We start from the raw sequence: 20,844 nt of genomic DNA, 5'->3' as shown, positions 1-20,844 counted from the left end.
GTGATAGGAACACTACATATGAGCTCATAGAACTGCAATGCAATATTCAGAATTTTGAAATGGTATCGCTCTTTTTGCAGTGGATCAGGAAAAACAAAACCCTCTTAGAACGGATTGCAACTAGTTTTAAATACTACCCCTACCTACCCCCCCCGGTTCTGCATAGATTGCGTATATCCCCTGGTTTATTGCAATATTTAACAGTCTCCTGACACTGACTGTCATTCATTTCTGCTAATCTGTACTCAGAACTGGCAGCATAAATGGCCCATGGCCCTTCAGAGAACAATAAATCACAAATAAAAAATACGTGTGGCTTTCCCTAGGACGTCAAATGAAATAAAAACATAAGCGAGTCATTTGAGACAGCTATATCAAAACACCTGTTTGGCTCAGATACTTATCAGATAAGTTGTGTAAGCCTGTTCTCCGAAGCCTTCATCCAGATAACTTCCTCTTGGCAATATAACTTCCTTATATACATGCCGTGCACATTGATATCGCCACCCAACAGAACCGCTGAAGGTCAGTTTTAAACGATCGCATTTGCCAAATGTCAGTGGCTGGCAATTTCTTTTTAAAAGTGTGAGCATGCCAAAGGGCTTTGAGCCATTTTTTAAAGCATGCATTTAGAGCAGTGATGGTTGATACTTCTTGGGACTGCTGGGGTGGAAGTCAGGGAGCCCAGTGGTAGGTGGAATCAGAGCCAATGGCAGGCAGAGCCATCTAGAATTCTAGTTTTGTCCCCATCCTTCTGCCTACTAAGTCCTAGAAGGGCAACATTGAGACTAAGGAGGACTCAAAAGACAGGAAGTGCCAGCTACTACTTCCTGGTTGGAAGTAGGAATGTGGTTGAGGCCAAGATTGGTGAAGCACTGCTCCATTCACCCCAATGGATCAACCTCTATTGCTTTGGATACAGTCTTCTGTATGAAGGGCTGTCCACTCCACTTTCAAGATAAAGAATCCTAAGTAGGGAGAGCAGAGACCCTGGAGTTCATAGAATCATAAAGTTGGAAGGGACCCAAAGGGTCATCCAGTCTAACCCCCATGCAGTGCAGGAATCCTTTGCCCAACGTGGGGCTCGAACCCACAACCCTGAGATTAAGAGTCTCATGCTCCACCGACTGGGGTTAATATTTGGGCAGCAGCTCATGTAGAGGGCCCATAGCTCACCTGGTCACAGCTTTCCCCACTATGGTGAGGTAAACATTTCTATTTACAGTGGTACCTCGGGTTAAGAACTTAACTCATTCTGCAGGTCTGATCTTAACCTGAAACTGTTCTTAACCTGAAGCACCACTTTAGCTAATGGGGCCTCCTGCTGCCGCTGCGCTGCCACTGCACAATTTCTGTTCTCATCCTGAAGCAAAGTTCTTAACCCGAGGTAATATTTCTGGGTTAGCGGAGTCTGTAACCTGAAGCGTATGTAACCTGAAGCATATGTAACCCGAGCTACCACTGTACATCACAATAAGTACTTTTGAAAATTGTATATGTACAATTAACATACTACCATTTCACAGAAATCTTGTCCTTGTTTGGTGTTTGTATTAACCCTTTTGCTGTGGTGCATGAGTGGCCCTCAGACCTCTTTTAATATGTCAATTTGTCCGCTATTTCATTTGGTTTCCACAGTAATGCCTGGTTTAATTGTAAGAATAAAAAAAGACCATGGTGTATAAAGGTATTTCAAAATGGGCTCCAAGTTTTTTCCCCTTTGTAATATTCTGAAAAACATTGTAATCTAACTGAGATATAAATATTAGCATTAGGAACCTGCTCTGCCACAGATAATTCAACCTTGAAGCAACTCTAGTTTTGCAGCCCGTGGTTTCGAAGTGTAACTATTCTCTCCCGGGCTCCATTGCTCCTTTTGTAGAAAGCATGAGATTCCGTCCCCAGTTTTTCATTCTTTCCACATTTGCATCTGTGCCATCTACTACTTCATTCTTGCGACTCCAGACTTGCTCTATGTTACGTTTCACGCCTATACATAGTCTTGCAAAAGCGAATTCGTGTGCTAAAACAGCCAATTGCCACATCCTGAAAATTCAGGTCAGGAGCTTCTTCTTAACGCCATTCCCAGGCATTCTTAAACAGTCCACGGAGGGTCAGTGCTCATTAGCTCCACTCTGTCCACCCACCAATTCAGCCTTCCCCACATTTAACAGAAAAGTTTTGAGGGGGTTTGTAAGCACCTTCTGTTTACAACGCAGGAAGGTCAGTGTGGAGTGGGCAGGGCTGGTGCATATGCCCCCTTTGCACAGAGGGTTTAAGAATGCCTTGTGAGGGGGTCTAAATTAGGGAGAGCCTGAAGTTCCATGTAAAAAAGAGAGCCAGTGTGGTGTAGTGGTTAAGAGCGGTAGTCTCGTAATCTGGGGAACCGGGTTCGCGTCTCCGCTCCTCCACATGCAGCTGCTGGGTGACCTTGGGCTAGTCACACTTCTCTGAAGTCTCTCAGCCCCACTCACCTCACAGAGTGTTTGTTGTGGGGGAGGAAGGGAAAGGAGATTGTTAGCCGCTTTGAGACTCCTGAAGGGGAGTGAAAGGCGGGATATCAAATCCAAACTCTTCTTCTTCTTCTTCTTCTTCTTCTTCTTCTTCTTCTTCTTCTTCTTCTTCTTTGATGCCTGGGAAAACAACCCAATATTCGAAATGGATGCTTACATATATATGCCATGCTAGGATGCTCTTGTAACTTGTTATTTGTAGAGCAAACTTTTTCAGCAGTGGGCCGGTCCAGTGTCCCTCAGACCTTGTGGGGGGCCAGACTATATTTTTTTGGGGGGGGATGAACAAATTCCTACGCCCCATAAATAACCCAGAGATGCATTTTAAATAAAAGCACACATTCTACTCATGTTAAAAATCCAGGCAGGCCCCACAAAATAACCCAGAGATGCATTTTAAATAAAAGGACACATTCTACTCATGTAAAAACATGCTGATTCCTGGACCGTCTGTGGGCCAGATTGAGAAGGCGATTGGGCCACATCCAGCCCCCGGGCCTTAGGTTGCCTATCCATGTTGTAGAGGTAGCACAGAATGCCAAAATCCGGATCCCTGGAATCCTTGAAACCAGGATCTAGTCCTCTCAATAATTCTTCCAAAAGCAGTCCTAAATATACTGCTCTGAAACGACATTTACTTTGATACCAAATGAGAACAATGTTCTTCGAACTGGACTTTGACATCTTTCTCTCTGTCTCTGCCTTCAAGGGCTTGGGCATTGTCCTACTTTTGCCACCTTGTTTCCGTGTTCTGCTTGATGTATTTCCATTACCGTGGGTACTAAGCGTTCTTTGTATTTGGCAACTACCCTTAGTCTCTCCTTCAGGCCGTCGATATCTATCACATAGAAAGCATTGTCCTTACCAAGAGGCTGAAATGTAAGATAATGTCAGGAGCTGGATGACAAATAATACTCAGTTGTCTTTGTTTGTTGGGTGTGCTTTTTTAAGGGGCGGGGGAATGGGAGGTTGGGGGTCAAGGGAAGGAGAGAAACTTCTTATTCCCCCCCCCCCGCCCTGAAACTTTGCTGATTTCCCATTCCATCAAATAACCTTTATTATTTGGAAGGTAAGTTAGATTGCTAGCACATGGAAATAAATATTCTGGGATTGCAAGGAGAGAGAGAAAAAGTGCTTTTGGGAGTGATTTGCAGCCAGCCAACAGTATGAAGAGAAAAACTTGCAGGTACACTTCACCCCCTCTTGAACTCTTGGGGTCAAATTTCTTGCTCATTTAGAAATGTAGATCCAAGCTCCCACAATGCTTTTCTGCTTATAATATTCTCAGTTTGAAATTACAACCATTAAAAAAAGGAAAATTACACACACACACACACACACACACACACACACAAACCCCTAAGACGGAAGAAATCGAAATTCTTCACCTGACTCTACTGGAAATTATTTACCGCACTTTTTTTTTTTTTTTTTTTTTGAAACAGCAGAAGTGCACAGTTAATGCTGTTATAGAGGGTTTTGTTTCCTTAATCCAGGCCTGCACAACATTCAGCCTGTGGGCAATTGCAGTGCTTTCCCTGAGTGTCTGCTGCTCTCGGGGGTGGGGGCATTTTAATTATCCATTGTTTGCAGCCACCTATTCCTGAGCTCCTTTGTGTGGTCTCTCTTCAAATCCAAAGCTTCCCAGTGCTCACTCGGTGCCCAGTTGTTTTAGGCACAAGTTGTGCACAAGGTTTATGCACAAGTTTTATACCCAGTTGTGTTTTAGCACAAGGAAGGGTCTGAAGGCCATGCCACAAAAGCAACAGCAGGGAAGGAGGAGCCCTTGCACAACCCATCTCCTTGGTTTCCTCCTTGCTGAGGGTGGAAGTAAAAGCGGCCGAGGAGAAGGGCTGTACGGAAGGCTTGAAAGTTTCCTTGGCTGGTTTGCTCACCTGTCTTCCTCTTGCCCGACCAACTGAGGTACAACTGCACATTCTCCTTTGGGCAGAACCTGCAACAACTGGAAGAGTTTCAGGTAGGGTTTGTGAGAGAGAAATGGAGGAGGATGACAAGGGATCTAAATCAAGCAATTCAGTTTTATTTTCCAGTATACCTCCTTAAGCCCAGGGTAGCCAGCATAGTACACTCCAGATGTTGACAGACTAGGGATCTGTTCATTCCAGACCATTGGCCATGCTGGCCGGGGTGGATGAGAGTTAGAGAACCGCAACATCTGGACGGTTTCATGTTAGCTATCCCTGCTTGAAAGCTTAAAACGTTTTAAAAATATCTTTTAGGTGGGGTGGCGGTCTTAAGAGCTAAAGGTGACATAACAGGAAAGTCCTGCTCCCCACTTTCAAGCACCTGCACCCCTTTGTTAATTTCAATTGACATAGCAGTGCTACCGAAGGAAATGTGTAGCTTTTTCTACTTGCTGCTCTAAATCTGCGGCCTTCTTCTTCTTCTTCTTCTTCTTCTTCTTCTTTCTTCTTCTTCTTCTTCTTCTTCTCATCACCACCACCACCATCATCATCATCATCATCATCATCTTTCCTTCAGGAGGACATATGATAGTTTGGGACAGGGCTTTTTTTCAGCCGGAGCTCAGCTCTGGTGGACACCATTGCCATTCTAAGAGAACAAGGGAGAGCTTCGTGGTGAACTCTGGCACCTCTTTTTCTAGAAAAACAGCACTAGTTTGGTCATGTGATCAGAAAAGCAGCATTTGTAGCAAGGGTTAAATGCTCCATCCCCACTCATCCCCACTGTTCCAATTAAAATTAACCACCCCCTACTGCTTTGCTCTGTATATGCTTGTATGTGTAGATAGTAGTCATTCTGATTTTTTCGCAAGGACAAAGTTGCATCAAGCAATTGCTCTCCCATCAGTTTCAGTTCATGTTCCTGTTGTTTCCTTGTTGAAAAAAGGTGGTTTGGGGTTGGTTGTCCAAGAGCTCCAAATCAGCTCTAAATGTGCAACTTGGGTGTGCCGGTCTGTGATTGACTCTCGCCCCAAAATAGTGACAGTCTGGAAGTGCACTAAGAATGGGGGAAGAGCAGACAGAAGTCCCTCACTCTGTAAGAAATGGTTAAATGGATGCTGCTTGCTGAATTACCGTATTTTTCGCTCCATAGGGCGCACCTGACCATAGGGTGCACCTAGTTTTTAGAGGAGGAAAACACACACAAAAATATTCTGAATCAAATGTTGCACTAAACTATTTAAAGCAGCAAAGCGGGCGGCTCCTGTCCACTTTGCTGCTTTAAAGCGAGCCTCAGAGGAGGGTAGGAAGGGGAACCATGGCTTATCTAAGTCCAGTTAATAATACTGAGCCTGACTTATGGCCATCGAGATTAGCCTGGCTGTCTCAGTGGAAATCTGGGGAGGCTGAGGTGGACTTTCCAGTGGTCAAAGTGTAGTTGTGTCTTCCTGCCCGGCATCTATTTCCTGCCCTCTTTCCCCCCTGCACCCCCGCACCCTGCTTCGAGGGAAGGAAGCGGAGCCATGGATCCTCTGCTCACAACTGCAGCGAATTCCCTCCACTTTGAAGCAGGAAAGTGGGAGAGGAGCTGCTTACAGAGTGTAAGCTGCTCCCCTCCCACTTTGCTGCTTCAAAGGGAGCCCAGGAGGAGGGAATCCGCTGCATGGATCCCCTTCCTTCCCTCCTCCATGGTTGCTTTGAAGCAGGAAAGTGGGAGAGGAGCCGCTTACACGGGTTTAAGCTGCTCCCCTCCCACTTTGCTGCTTCAAAGCAAGCCACGGAGGAGGGAGGGACGGACGGAATCCCCTTCCCTCCCTCCTCCCCGGCTCAGGTCAGCAGCAGCGGCTCTTGCTGGCTTTAAAATGAGCCGGAAGAGCTGCGCAGAGCGTGTCAGCAGCAGCGGTTCTTGCTAGCTTCGCTCCATAGGGCGCACAGACATTTCCCCTTACTTTTTAGGGGAGGAAAAGCACGTCCTATGGTGCGAAAAATACAGTACTATGAAAAGCTGTCTTTTTACCAGCCCTTGTTTACCCAAATCAAGGTCCAGAACCAACCTGGGAATGGAAGTGAAACCTTTCAGACATATTTTATCATTCGGAACAATTAATGCTAGATGAAGTGATGAAATGGTGACCTTGGGCTAAAGAGCTCTCCTCTCCCTGCCATTATCAAGTTTAAGATCTGACCTCTACATTTTGATGTGCCTACAACTTGACCTTAAAGAGAAACTATCCTTTACCTACCCATCTCTATTTGCAGGCCACCACCACCTTTTCCACTGGCTGGGGAAAGTTTTTTTTACAAAGTGCTTTGCAGCCAGACCTCTCAGTGAAAGTGGCACACTCTGCTCCCACCTCTAGCAGAACAATCTGCTAATTCTCGCTGCTGGAAGAGGAGGTGGTGACAGCAAAGGGAGCAGATGAAAGAATTGCCAGGAAGGGGGATAGACTTTTGGGCTGTCATCTGACAGTCCTGTTAGGAAGGCACGCTCTGTGTGTCTGCTTATGAGGACCAGAAGGCAAAAATGCTGGTCAGGTCAGTTTTTATTTAGCTTTGCTTATGCGAGCCTCTTGGGACAGGTTGTTGAGCAGGAAGCTTGTCTGTTTTCCAACCGGTGTCTTATGGTAGCATATGTATGTTGAACCTGAGAGTTTTATACTGAGATGTAGCTCAGTGGTAGAGTCTCTCTGTCTTGCATGCTGAAGACCCCAGATCCAATCCTGGCATCTCCAGGTAGGGCTTGGGTATGCCTGCTGCTTGAAATTCTGGAGAGTTGCTGCCAGTCCCATAGACACTTGTTGTTTAGTCGTTTAGTCGTGTCCGACTCTTCGTGACCCCATGGACCAGAGCACGCCAGGCACCCCTGTCTTCCACTGCCTCCCACAGTTTGGTCAAACTCATGCTGGTAGCTTCGAGAACACTATCCAACCATCTCGTCCTCTGTTGCCCCCTTCTCCTTGTGCCCTCCATCTTTCCCAACATCAGGGTCTTTTCCAGGGAGTCTTCTCTTCTCATGAAGTGGCCAAATTATTGGAGCCTCAGCTTCAGGATCTGTCCTTCCAGTGAGCACTCAGGGCTGATTTCCTTAAGAATGGATAGGTTTGATCTTCTTGCAGTCCATGGGACTCTCAAGAGTCTCTTCCAGCACCATAATTCAAAAGCATCAATTCTTCGGTGATCAGCCTTCTTTATGGTCCAGCTCTCATTTCCATACAGCAGAGTTCAAAATTAGCCAGGCGCATTTTGCCCCTAGCTTTCGGCCACTTTTGACCACGGGAAGATGCCTGGGCACCAGGAAGGTGCCTGACATCTCTACCATCTGGAGTTGCATGAAGGGGGTTCCTTGGATCTGGATTGCTTTCACACTCTAATACCACATCCTGTAGAATTCTGCCCGTTACATTTTACCTGCGCAACCGGAATGAATTTCAGGAACCAAAATGCTTTTTTCTTTGCCGTCTGAGCAGGAGCAGTGAACAACGTTACAGTGAATTGTTGTAGCTTGTCTTCACTTGGCCCACCTCATTGTCCTGCTCACAGTCGTGAAGAATATCCCTACGTTATGAATGGTCTGTGTCACCATTAAGGAAAAAGAGGTAGTGGCAGGCCAATATATATGTGGGCTGTCTCTGGAGCAAGTGACTTTTCTTCTTTAAGTTCTCAAAGCTCTTAACCTAGCTCAGGGTTGTCATCTGAACTAGCCAGATGCTTAACAATCACAGTCAGTCTGTCATTTGAAGAACTTTAGAGCTGTCTTGCCCCGAAAGGGCAAGTAGACATTCTGTTTTGGTGTAATCTTTGTTTAAGAAGCCATTTGGCACCTAGCTTATATACAGTACCTCGGGTTAAGTACTTAATTCGTTCCAGAGGTCCGTTCTTAACCTGAAACTGTTCTTAACCTGAAGCACCACTTTAGCTAATGGGGCCTCCGGCTGCTGCCGCGCCGCCGGAGCACGATTTCTGTTCTCATCCTGAAGCAAAGTTCTTAACCCGAGGTACTATTTATAGGTTAGCGGAGTTTGTAACCTGAAGTGTCAGTAACCTGAAGCGTATGTAACCTGAAGTGTATGTAACCTAAGGTACCACTGTATCTGAGTTTCTAGCACTGGTACACAGTAGTAAACTGGATGAACTCAGTGGAAGTCAGCTTTCAATGTTCCTGTGGATGGAGGAGAACAGCCATGTGAAATGTTGGCAGCAAACTGGCTGCACTGGGATTAGCCTCTTTTAATGGACTCAAACAGATGATACTCCTCAAGCAGCCTTGTATTTTGATTGGTTGTCGGGTCACATATTTCACAGCGATATTAGCTGAGCTTTGTTGACAGCAAGGAGTTAACACACAAAGGACTTTGTTCTTGCCCCTTCAAAAGTCGCTGGGTCAGCCTGAATGCTGACTCTGCATGATGAGAATCTCATTTTACCTTCTGAGCCAAAGAAGAACTTGTGCCAGGGAGTGACACTTGATTCATAATACTGCCAGCGTTACAAGCAGGGCAAATCCATATTCCAAACAAGGTAATTATGACTTTGGAGACATCTCTAGCTTGCAAGCCTGCTCTTATATTGCATCTTTCTTGAGTTACCAGTGACTATAGCTTCAGCATCTCTCATTTTGATAATTATCAGTAGTGTTTCTTTGGAGGCTGTTGCTCTTACATAAAACCAGGGATGTTTTCTGTGACCATAGAGGTAAAAGAGGTAGTTTGTCCACTGCGAAGGCAGAGGAGCATATTTTAAAGAGGCAGGGAGTGACCTTTCTAACTTTTAAAAAAAAACTACCCCAGTGAGCTTCTTAACCATTCCTAGTAGCAGTTAGGATCTAGAAGAAATACCAATGAAAAGAATGTGGAAGAAAATGAATAAAGTGTCAAGCAAGCTACCTGAAAGGTAAAGGTAAAGGTACCCCTGACCATTAGGTCCAGTCGTGACCGACTCTGGGGTTGTGGCGCTCATCTCGCTTTATTGGTAGAGGGAGCCGGCGTACAGCTTCCGAGTCATGTGGCCAGCATGACTAAGCCGCTTCTGGCAAACCAGAGCAGCGCACAGAAATGCCGTTTACCTTCCCGCTGGAGCGGTACCTATTTATCTACTTGCACTTTGACGTGCTTTTGAACTGTTAGGTGGGCAGGAGCAGGGACCGAGCAACAGGAGCTCACCCCGTCGTGGGGATTCGAACCGCCAACCTTCTGATCGGCAAGTTCTAGGCTTTGTGGTTTAACCCACAGCGCCACCTGCATCCTGAAAGGTAGACTGTACCAATAGGAATCTTATACAATAGGTGTGTTTTCTGTTTATATGATGACACCGGTGGTTATGTGGCATTTTACAGAGTACAAGAGGAGCTCACAAATAAATTTTAGGTCAGGAACAGGTGGGAGAAACAAACCAGGAGCTCTGCTTACTGTGGTGGCCAAGCATTGAATCCTGGGTATTTTTTTTAAAAAAGCCATGGTTTGTTGGCTTGCATATCCTAGCTTGTTGGTGAACAACTGGCCAATATTCTGGTTCAGACATGTTTCCCCAGTGACAGCAATGGGGATTTTTACAAAACATTTTGAATGGGAAATCATCCTTTTTTGTAAAAAAAAAAAAAAAAATCCTGCGCAAATTGCAGTGTTTTCAGTCTTCATCAGAAAATTTCCAATTCCCTGCAGAGGGATCGGATTTAGCATGTTCAATTTCCTTTTATTTAGTAAACAAAGCTATGAACTTGCCAAGATTGCCTACTGCTGCATTTTCAGCTGGCGCATCCATTCATTGTTGCTAATGAATTTTAAGAAATATAAAATTCCCACAGGGATTTCCCCCTCTCCGCTTCACTGGCTATATGCCCTGTTTATTGCGACGTGCAAACGTGGCTGTGTGGTTGTTTCAGTTGTGCATGCTCAGAGTTCCATTAGGGCATTAGCTGGTTTTTGGACAGATGTTCTGGGAAGCAGCCCCGGGCACAGGGCAGCGAGGGAGAAGTGATGGAACTGTTGTAGGATGCAGGAAACCTTTGAGCAGCTACAAGTGGTGGAACTAGATGAGCAAAGGTCATTGGCAGGATTGTATCAGGAGATGGGGGTGGCGGGGGCAAGGCTATGGAGGAGGTTGAAGGACCTGGCGCTGAATGTGGAAACAGACAGAAAGAAGTAGAGAGATAAAATTTGCTGAATCATTTCTATTGATTTTTCCAGATCGTACCTAATCAGCTACAAATTAAAACAAATTTAATACAGTTTCCCCCCAAAATTGGTTTCCCGCCCTCTATTCTTGATGTGTCCAGTTTCCTCCTGTTGCTGCTTTATTTTTTAATACACGTTCCATTAAACTACTTTATCCCTAACCATTAGCTATCCACTTGCCTATTCCTGCACGTGAAATATTTCAACATTTGCAATATCTACAAGGGAGGTTACTCCACCAAGTGTCAAATCCACAATAGATCAGTAATGATCATTTCTAAAACAAATTCCTTTCCTGGGTAGAGATTTCAATGAGTGGTGTTGCATGATCAGAGTGGTGACAGAGGCGTATTATTATAGCAGCAGAGTGCTTGACAGATGTGAGGAGACCCAGGTGAGACAGCGGAAGACCAAAGAGGAGGAGGCTGTAGTCTAGGTGAGAGATTACCATGGCGTAGACTTGAGTTCCTGCGGTGGGAAGGGCTGCGTTTTTTGCAAAGCAACACAATGTAGCTGTGGACTCCGCATGAGGAACAAAGGAGGGGGAGAAAAACCAAGGTTACACGCCTGTTCAACAGGGTAGATGGCAACATTGTCGACGAACAAAGAAAGTGTGCAGGGTGAAGCAGGAACAAAGAAAGGAGGCTTGGGAGGAAAGATGAGAAGTACAGTCTTGAGAAGATTGAGACTGAGACAACAATGAAGCGTCCAAGCAGAAATATTGGAGAGACAGCTGGAGACGTGAGGTTGGGGCGAGGGAAATGTTTCAGGGGGAGCTGTGCCAAAGACCTGGTGTATCAAAATCTCCACACACTGCCTTGAACTAGGAGAAAAGAATCCTAACAAGACAGCAAGCATAGATTAAAGCCATTCAAGCCTGGATGTGGGTCTGTTCTGGACTGGCGTCTGAGCCACAAACACGAGTTTGAACTAGCCGGAATTTATCCTTTGATCATGTGGCTTCTGACATCTTTTCAAAACTCTTCCGCAAGGCTAGCCTGCCATTTCTGTACTGTGACTAATTGTACCGTGCTGAATTTCCCAGTGTAATAGTTATACTTTTGAACTCTGGCAGAGGAGATGTTGTTTGGCTTGGAGGATTGTGAAAGTCATCTTAATGGGGAGAGATGTGGTGAGTTTTTTTGGTTGGGTTCATCTGGACTGCATTCTGCAGATTACCTCTTAATTCTCAGGGAAGTGCTTTGGCTAGCAGGCTCTAACTTTGTCAGAATCACTTACGGCTTTCATTCTCCATGTGAGGCAGACCTCCTGCAAAGGCATGACGGGTTTCCAGGGGAAGACAAGCTCCTTTTATAATACCTTCCAACCAATATGAAGGAAGAGATTGCACCCCGTGCCTTTTTTTCCTCTTTGCCAATAAGCAATGGAGCCTCATGTACTGGAAGTTACTTTTACATCCTTGCAAGACTTTTGTCATCTCTAAGCAGGCACTTCCTGTCCCAGTTCTTATTACTATATATTTTTTTTAGAAAATAATGTCCAAACAGCACATGAGAGTGGCATACCCTTGTCTTTAAATGCAAGGTGGCCCTTAAACAAAAATTCTAGCCAGGAAATCAAAGCAACACTTTCTTTGCAGAAAAGGAAGAATTGGGAGTAGACTTTGAGTGCACTCCCAATTCTTCCTCCTTTTATATAATAATAATAATAATAATACCCTGCCCATCTGGGTAGATTTCCCCAGCCACTCTGGGCAGCTTCCAACAAAATATTAAAATACAACAATTCATCAAATATTAAAAGCATCCCTAAACTGGGCTGCTTTCAGATGTCTTCTAAAAGTCAGATAGTTATCTGACGTGAGAGCGTTCCACAGGGCAGGCGCCACTAACGAGAAGGTCCTCTGCCTGGTTCCCTGTAACTTTTCTTCTCACAGTGAGGGAACTGCCCGAAGGCCCTCTGCCCTGGACCTCAGTGTCCGGGCAGAATGATGGGGGTGGAGACGCTCCTTCAAGTATACTGGGCTGAGGCTGTTTAGGGCCTTTTAGGTATGGTTTGAACTTTCCCATGCCTGATATGACATCAAGTCCTGCAAAAGTGGATGTGGTTTATGCGAAACAACATGGCGGACCACCCTGTGGTTCAGAGGGACTCCACCACAAATCTTAAAGGGCCAAAGGAGTGTGGAGGTAGGAGGTGCTGGAGCCTTTCCCCAAGTCCCCCCCCCCCCCGCCTACCCATGCACACATAATTGGGCTCATCCTACTCATCCACAGAATGTCAGAAGACAATTGCTTCCCACTGAAGCCTCCTTAAGAAAGGTAGGCCTTCACGTAATACAATCCTTGTTGCAAATATCACACACTATAGTTGGAAAAAGAAAGATAATAAAAAAAACCATCACTGTTGCGATGTTCCTGTTTTTCTCTGCAATTTCTGTCATGACAGTCAGCTTTTGTTTCCTCAGAGTTGGAGGAGACAGCAAAATATCATTTTTCTTCCCGTTACAAAAGAGAATGAGAGTTGTATTCCCAGAAATCCCTGCAGTTTCTTGGAAAGGGAAAAGAAAAGAGAAAAAGGAGGGACTGCTGCCACTTGAGCCGGTGGATTATTTTTTTAATGGTTTAATTGTTAATTCAGATCCCAAACGTTATGTCTACATATTTGGGGATATACGTAACACATACACAGACACCGTCTCTCGCTCTCCATTCAGAACACTGCAACAGATGTCAGGAGTTGGCACAAGTTGAGAGAGGGGAAAAACATACACAAAACACTTTTGTAACAGCATAGCTAAGGCCTCCGCAGTATATGATGGTGGTAGCAGGTTCACATTTTTAAAACATGAGCCAGCCCCACCCAGATATAATGCAGGAAGGAGGGATAGTCAACTGAGATTGAAAAACAGGGTCAATTGGGCAAGCGCGGGACCAAAGCCTCCCAGACAGTTCATATTTTTAGACTCCCCCCCCCAAGCTCTTTTTTTGTGAAAGTAGTGTTTTATTTCTTTTTAAAGAACTGAATTCAGTTTAAGCAGTGGTTTTGCTTTTATTTAGATGTGAAAGCCTAGACATATTTGGAGAGGAACACAGATGCTATGTACCATTCCCTATCCTCAAAAAATGATCTTTCTAAATATTTCTAACATTGTGTTTATTGGGGGGGGGGGTAAAACTCTAAAAGAAAAACATTTGGGGGGCACACTGAGGAAAAACCTCCAACAAAGTAGTTTCTCTTTTGGGATGAGTGAAATGCTTTGAAAGACAATATTTTATTCATTCAGGGTGTGTAGTATGAAGAATTTTATATGCCAAGTTTTTTAAAAATGTATATAATGGTGTATTTGATGCATTACACTGTATACATTTTCTCCATGTTCTCCCCACCCCACCCACTGAATGGCTTTAGAGACCTTGCATCTCTTAATACATATACAAATAAATTTACACAAGCACAAAACCATTCTGGCTTATTCCATAGTGGTATTATGTAACCAAATCAATCATTGTCAATTCAGCCAAGTGAGATGACCACATGGAGATTCAGGTGGCAAGTGGATGACTCACCTGTAAATGTTCTCCTCCCCAAGTTTCTAATTACAAGGGCAAAGAGGACTTTCCTATCTCAGTTTGTTTTGCAAATAATATATATTTTTGTATGCAGCCTTTACCATGTCATGCTATACTTGTTTACACTAGTAAACTCAGTTTATACAGTGGTACCTTGGGTTACATACGCCTCAGGTTACATATGCTTCAGGTTACAGACTCCGCTAACCCAGAAATAGTACCTCGGGTTAAGAACTTTGCTTCAGGATGAGTTCAGAAATTTTGCTCCGGCGGTGCGGCAGCAGCAGGAGGCCGCATTAGCTAAAGTGGTGCTTCAGGTTAAGAACAGACCTCAGGAACCAATTAAGTACTTAACCCGAGGTACCACTGTATTGCACAAGCATGGACACACACTGCTGTTAGAAAACAACTTCCTCCCCCATGATCCAGCGATCTGGTGAGACAGTGGACACCTCACAGCTCATGTGTGCTTGGGTCTTGTGTTGTGCTGGAGTGCTTGTCTCAGTGGCAAGGGAAATGTGATGCTCCGCATTTTGACTGCTTAGTTTTGGAGTAATGCCCCTTCTGCTTCCCTGTCCCCGGAAGCACCTTGGGGGATCCCATTCCAATTGTTAACTTTTGTGAGTGTGGGCCATTTTGTGGCATACCTACAGAGAGACGAGCAAATACCTTATGTTTCACACAATCTTCTAATTTGCACGTTCCATGCCTCTAATTGTTTTGAGTTATTCTTCCAGTCCATTATATTGAGGGAGGAAAATTAAAGTCCCATTTTCCATTATTCTAGAAGTCAGTGTGCTTTAGTTCAATTGCGTGGCAGATCTAAACTTTCTAGCTAATGTTGTTGAAGCCTGTTAAAAATTTCAGGGAGGATTTCCATGTTATCTGTGGCTGGACAGGAGTGTGTCCCCCCAAATCAAAACGTATCAGCAAAGTTCATGCTCTTTGTAAAAACCATAGAATTGTAGAGTTGGAAGGCATCCCGAGGGTCTTCTAGTCTAACCCCCTGCAATGCAGGAATCTTTTGCCCAGCGTGGGGCTCGAACCCACAACCCTGAGGAAAACATTCTCATGCTTTACCAACTGAGCCATAAGAGTACTTCCAGAAGACCTGTTTATTGAGCATTCGTTCTGATTTGTTTGTGGGGAGGCTAAGACAGTGTTCCATCAAAGCAGTTGTTGTCCCGCACTGCCCACTTCATTTTCCTGTCACTTTCCTTACAGCTAAAAGTTGGGGGGGGGGGGTTGGGAGAGAGGAGAAATTGGTTAGCTGTGCAAGACCTTCAAATCACCTTTAATCATCCAAGCTTAATTTACCAGCATGTGATTTGATACTACCTGAAATTAGTGACCATCTAGAAGTGTCATGATCCTGACATGGGGTAACTGTGCCCCTGAAGGACCAGGTGCGCAGCCTGGGAGTCATTTTGGACTCACAGCTGACCATGGAGGTGCAGGTCAATTCTGTGTCCAGGGCAGCTGTCTACCAGACCCTGAGACCCTACTTGCCCGCAGACTGTCTTGACAGAGTGGTGCACGCTCTGGTTATCTTCTGCTTGGACTACTGCAATGCCCTCTATATGGGGCTACCTTTGAAGGTGACCCAGAAACTACAACTAATCCAGAATGCGGCAGCTAGACTGGGAGTGGCCACTGAGACCACATATCTCCAGTCCTGAAAGACCTGCATTGGATCCCAGTACGTTTCCGGGCACAATTCAAAGTGTTGGTGCTGACCTTTAAAGTCCTAAATGATCTCGGTCCAGTATACTTGAAGGAGCGTCTCCACCCCCATCGTTGTGCCCAGACACTGAGATCTAGCACTGAGGGCCATCTGTCAGTTCCCTCACTGTGAGAAGTGAGGTTAGGGGCCTTCTCAGTAGTGGAGCCAGCCCTGTGAAACGCCCTCCCATCAGATGTCAAAGAAATAAACAACTATCTGACTTATAGAAGACATCTGAAGGCAGCCCTGTTTACGGAAGTTTTTAATGTTTGATGTTTTATCATGTTTTTAATATTTTGCTAGAAGCTGCCCAGAGTGGCTGGGGAAACCCAGCCAGATGGGTGGGGTATAAATAAATCATCATCATCATCATCATTACCTGAGTTTTATTTCATGCAAAAAAAAAAGTGATATTCCTGCTCCTGAGTGTGTGTGTGTGTGTGTGTGTGTGTGTATGGGGCGAGGGGAACCTACTAATGCAAATCTGGGGGGGAAACCATCCTTAGTATAGCCATATTGCTGATAGTGTGGATTATGTCAATCTTGTTAAAGTAGCCAGTTGCATACTCCTATTCCTGGGATGAGCAGAGCAGAGCTCAGAAAGGGCATGGTAGTTTTGTGGCATTATCCAGCATTGGGTGGTGGCTGTTGTTGTTTAGAGAAATGCAGTGAGAAGGGATGAATACTTGCTTTCCCACCCAAGAGGGGAGAAAACAGGAGACGCTTGGGGGTGGGCATATGGAAATGTTCATGTCAAAGGTTGAAGCAGCTGAACAACATTGCTGAGGTTATTGTGATGTGTGAATAAACAACTGCAACAAATGCCCTTGGAGTACACTGTTTCCTTTTAACAATTTAATAGAGTTAAAAGAACTCCATGAAATGTGAGTTCTTTGCATAGTTCAGGGTTGGCGGGGGGTAGCAGCAGGACTCCCTTGTGTGTCAGTAACTGGGAATTGGTGGCCGTGACGTGGGGTTGCCATATGTCCTCTTTTCCCAGGACATGCCCTCTTTTTCATGGCTTTGTAAAATGAGAATCGTCATAGCGATCCGTAGTTAAAAGCAGAAAGTCTGCAAATGTATCCTCTTTTTTGCTCTTCCAAATATGGCAACTCTAGCAGTGTGAACAGCTCAAAAGTTGCGAACTTGCACAATATATGGGACGGACCTGGGAGATACAGTGTGACTACTTTAGGGAAAGAAGGTAGTTCTGGAACGCTTTACAAAGAGGAGTATTTTCTTATTAACCTCTGTGTTGATTGTGCTTTATTATTCTGTGCCTGCATCCCGTTTAGTGGTAGATAATATGTGTGCATGTGTGTAGCTGCCTTATACTGGTCCATCTATTCCAGTAGAATAATAGAATTGTGGAGTTTTGACAGAACCCAAGGAATGCAGAAAACTCAGCTAAAGCATCCATAGCAAATGCCATCCAACCTCTGCTAAAAAACCTCCAAGGAAGGTATTATGTACTCTGCTTAGCAATGCTTCATCCAGGCAGAAGTCTTCCCAGTTGCCAGGGATCCTTTGAACTGAGGATGCCAAAGATTGAGTCTCTGAATGCAGTAAAATGGTTCTTGACTGCGCTTTGGTCTCTGCCGGTTAGGAAGATGTCAACACAGCACCACAAGTGTTGGTGCTGATCTGGTAACTGGAGACCTGATCTCTCTCTTTCCCCCCTTAAACACATCCACCCACCTCTGGACATTGGTGCAACAGCAGGCAGCAAAGAGTACCCTCATTTTCAGATGCTGCAGAGCTTCATGGTTTTGATAGTGTGACCCTCCTCTATGCATACTGTCGAAAGGTGAAGTCCCAGGAAGGGTTTACTTGACAAGCTTGGTTCTGCTGTGCTTATTTGGAAGGTGGCATTAAGTCATTATAAGACACTGTTTATTCTGCTGTGTTTAAACGTGGTCTGAAATATCAGGGCTGCGGGTAAGCTTTATTTGGCAACTCTCATCTTTTGGTTAAATGAGCTGCTGCTATGGTTTCGCTGTACATAGACTTGTTTTGTTTTGTGCATACAGACACACAGACACACACACACAGACACAGAGGCCAAAAAGTGACTCAGGATTATTTATAAAGTAGGAGAGGAGGAAGGCAGGTGAAGAGTCCCTTTTTAATTATAAGTGTTTCCTGTGCAGCTACGAGCTATAAAACAAGTTCCTGCTGCATCTGTTTCAGGCTTTGACTTGTGAATATTGTTTTTCAGTATCCAAGTAAAGTAGAGATGGCTTCCATTTTGTCTCTTTTCTTGTACGCTGCCTTCAAGATGGCAGGAGATGTTTTTAAATACGTCTTTAGGGATGTAAACTTTATGGTGTGCTCTGTTCAGCGTCAGTGTCTTCTCCCATTATTTGTGGTCTTCCTGCAGCTCTTAACTACTGAATGCAAAAGAAGTCTTACAAAGTTACGCCATGCTTTATGCATTTGAAACTCCATAAGGAAATGTGTATCTAACATAACGTTTTGCGGAATTTCCCTAAATCTCCTTTAAGCCTCCCTTGCGATAAGTAGAAGAGTACCATTTATAAATGTACATTTAAAGTAGTATAGGCTCCTTATTTGTGTCCTGGCCTTGGGAAATGCAGAAAGTCATGTTAATACCGTGATGTGAGTTCAACAGCACTCTTTCCACCTGTGATTCAGAGGTATACTGACAGTGGAGCAGCCTTCAGTGCAAAAGATGGGCTGTAATTCCCCAAATATTCCTGCAAAAATCTTCCAAGTGTTCAGAGGAATACTTGGGGAGCCTGTGGCCTTTTGGTTGTTGCTGGACTCCAACTCCCATCAGCCACAGCCAGTGCGGTCAATGCTTAGGGATGATGGGGTGTTGCAGTCTAGCACCATCTAGGGAGCCATGGATTCCCACACCCACGAAGGTATCTCATGCTAGTTTAAACTGTATCCTGATAGCAGCATTTCCATAGAAAAGAGCAAAATAACTGTTTTCTCCCCATCTTCCATATAGGTTGCACAATGACGTCTCTGGATGAAACAATCAATAGCTATCTGGACGTTTGGCTTGGACCCAGAGGTAGGTGGTTTATTTGGGAGAGGGTGGGCTACCTAGTTTCTGTTTACTTGCCAAAGGTTTTTATGTTCCTGAATACAGTGACATTTAAAAAAACTCTTAACTAAGATGTTGTGTAGTAGTCACTGGAATGAGGACTGAAATCCCTGCATGGTTGGTTTTTTTGTTTTGCTTTGCTTTGTTTTGGCTTGCAATGGATACAAGTGCTTTATTAGATGTATACTTTTATCGTTGTTGGAATTCAATACAAGGGGTGTTCTGATTTATGCCACTTTAGGTAGCTAGATCTTTTGGAGAGGTGGCCTATAGTTACATTAATAAATAAACTCCCCAGCAGCAGCGTCAGTGAGCGAATGGCATATTTCTGCGCTGAATTCTTCTGTGTACAAAATAGCTCCTTTTAAGACTCTGCCTCTGTGGTTCTGTTCCCATGGAAAGCACAGTCACGAACAAAACGAAATAGTTGCCCTTTTTATGTGTTTGCTTAGACATATTGCATTTGAGGCACCCTCGCTGATCTCACCCTCTGCATCAGCTGAGTTGGCACAAAAATTGAGCCCGCATGTTCCGATGACCCTGCAGGGTGAGAATTCTGTAGTGACATTCGGTCCTGACGTCAGAGTGGAAAACACATGAATGAGGCAGCCCATTTATGTTAGCACATGTTCAAAAACTCCTGTCAGTTAATAGACTCATAAACATTACAGCTATCGGAAAATACGAAATTGCTCTTGCATTTGGCGTATGTTAAACAATTGTGGAAGCAATCTATCCAAACTGAACCGCTGAAATGCCATTGATATCTGTGGGAAATATAAACGCTCATATTGTAGCTTAAATGACAGAACACACAATGCTGTATGGAGAAAGACCCAAGTTCAGTGTTCAAATTTAGCCAGGCGCCAGGCATGTTTTGCGCCTGACTTTTGACCGCTTGTGACCAAGTGAAGATGCCCTGAGCACCAGGAAGGCAACTGAGGTCTCTACCATCTGGAGGTGCATGCTTGGGGATCATTGGATCTTGGCTGTAGAATTCTATCCGTTACATTTTACCTGCACAACGGAATGAATTTCAGGAACCAAAATGCTTTTTCTGTGCAGCCGGAGCAGGAGCAGTGAACAACATCATAGTTAATAGTTGCAGATTGTCTTCACTTAGCCCACCCCACTGCCCTCCTCACAGTTGTGAAGAATATCCCTACATTATGAATGTTCTGTGTCCCCATTAAGAAAAAGAGGTTGGAATAGGTCAATATATATGTAGGCTGTCCCTGAATCAAGTGGCTTTTCTTCTTTAAGTTCTCAAAGCTCTAAGCCTAGGTCAAGGTTGTCATCTGAGCTAGCCAGATGTTTAACTGAGAATCAATCCCAGTCATCTTCATCCTTTGAAAAATAAGACTTTAGAGCAGGGTTTCCCAAACCTGCGTCTCCACCTCTTTTTGGACTACATTTCCCATCATCCCTAGCTAGAAGGACCAGTGGTCAAGGATGATGGGAATTGTAGTCCCAAAAAACCAGATGGAGACCCACATTTGGGAAACCCTGCTTTAGAGCCATCTTGCTCAAAATGGCAACTATACATTCTGTTTTGATGACTGTAATCTTGGTTTAAGGAGCCGTTTGGCACCTAGCTTATATATCTGAGCTTCTAACACTGCCCAAGTTTGCTTCCTGGTGTTTCCACTTAGAAGATCTGAGAAGGCTTCTGCTTATGACCTGTGCGTGTTGCTGCCCATTAGAACAGATAGCATTATCCTAGTTGGACCAAAGTTCTGATGGTGTAAGACTGGGCTCTCCAGATGTGACTGGGCTTCCGCTCTCATCAGCTCTGCCCATTGGCCATGCTGGCTGGGGCTGATGGGAGTGCTATAACATCTGGAGGGCACCAGGTTCCCCTTCCCTGGTATAAAGCAGCATCATATCATCAATTTGCTTAACTC

At 44.7% G+C, this 20,844-nt stretch overlaps 1 protein-coding gene across 2 annotated transcripts in view; it reads left to right on the top strand.

The window, feature by feature from the left end:
• Positions 1–20,844, top strand: part of ELOVL5 (ELOVL fatty acid elongase 5) — a 64,679-nt gene that overhangs the window by 21,928 nt on the left and 21,907 nt on the right. For both annotated transcript variants that reach the window (XM_080998057.1, XM_080998056.1), the window contains exon 2: positions 18,842–18,907. In XM_080998057.1, coding sequence (XP_080854183.1) covers positions 18,850–18,907 — 58 coding nt within the window. In that variant the 5' untranslated portion in view covers positions 18,842–18,849. The remainder of the gene's footprint in view (positions 1–18,841; positions 18,908–20,844) is intronic.

The sequence above is a fragment of the Podarcis pityusensis genome (assembly GCF_964106645.2).
Source record: "Podarcis pityusensis genome assembly, chromosome: 3".
NCBI lineage: Eukaryota > Metazoa > Chordata > Lepidosauria > Squamata > Lacertidae > Podarcis > Podarcis pityusensis.
Note: the sequence above shows the minus strand (reverse complement) of the source record. Positions and strands in the feature narration are given on the sequence as shown.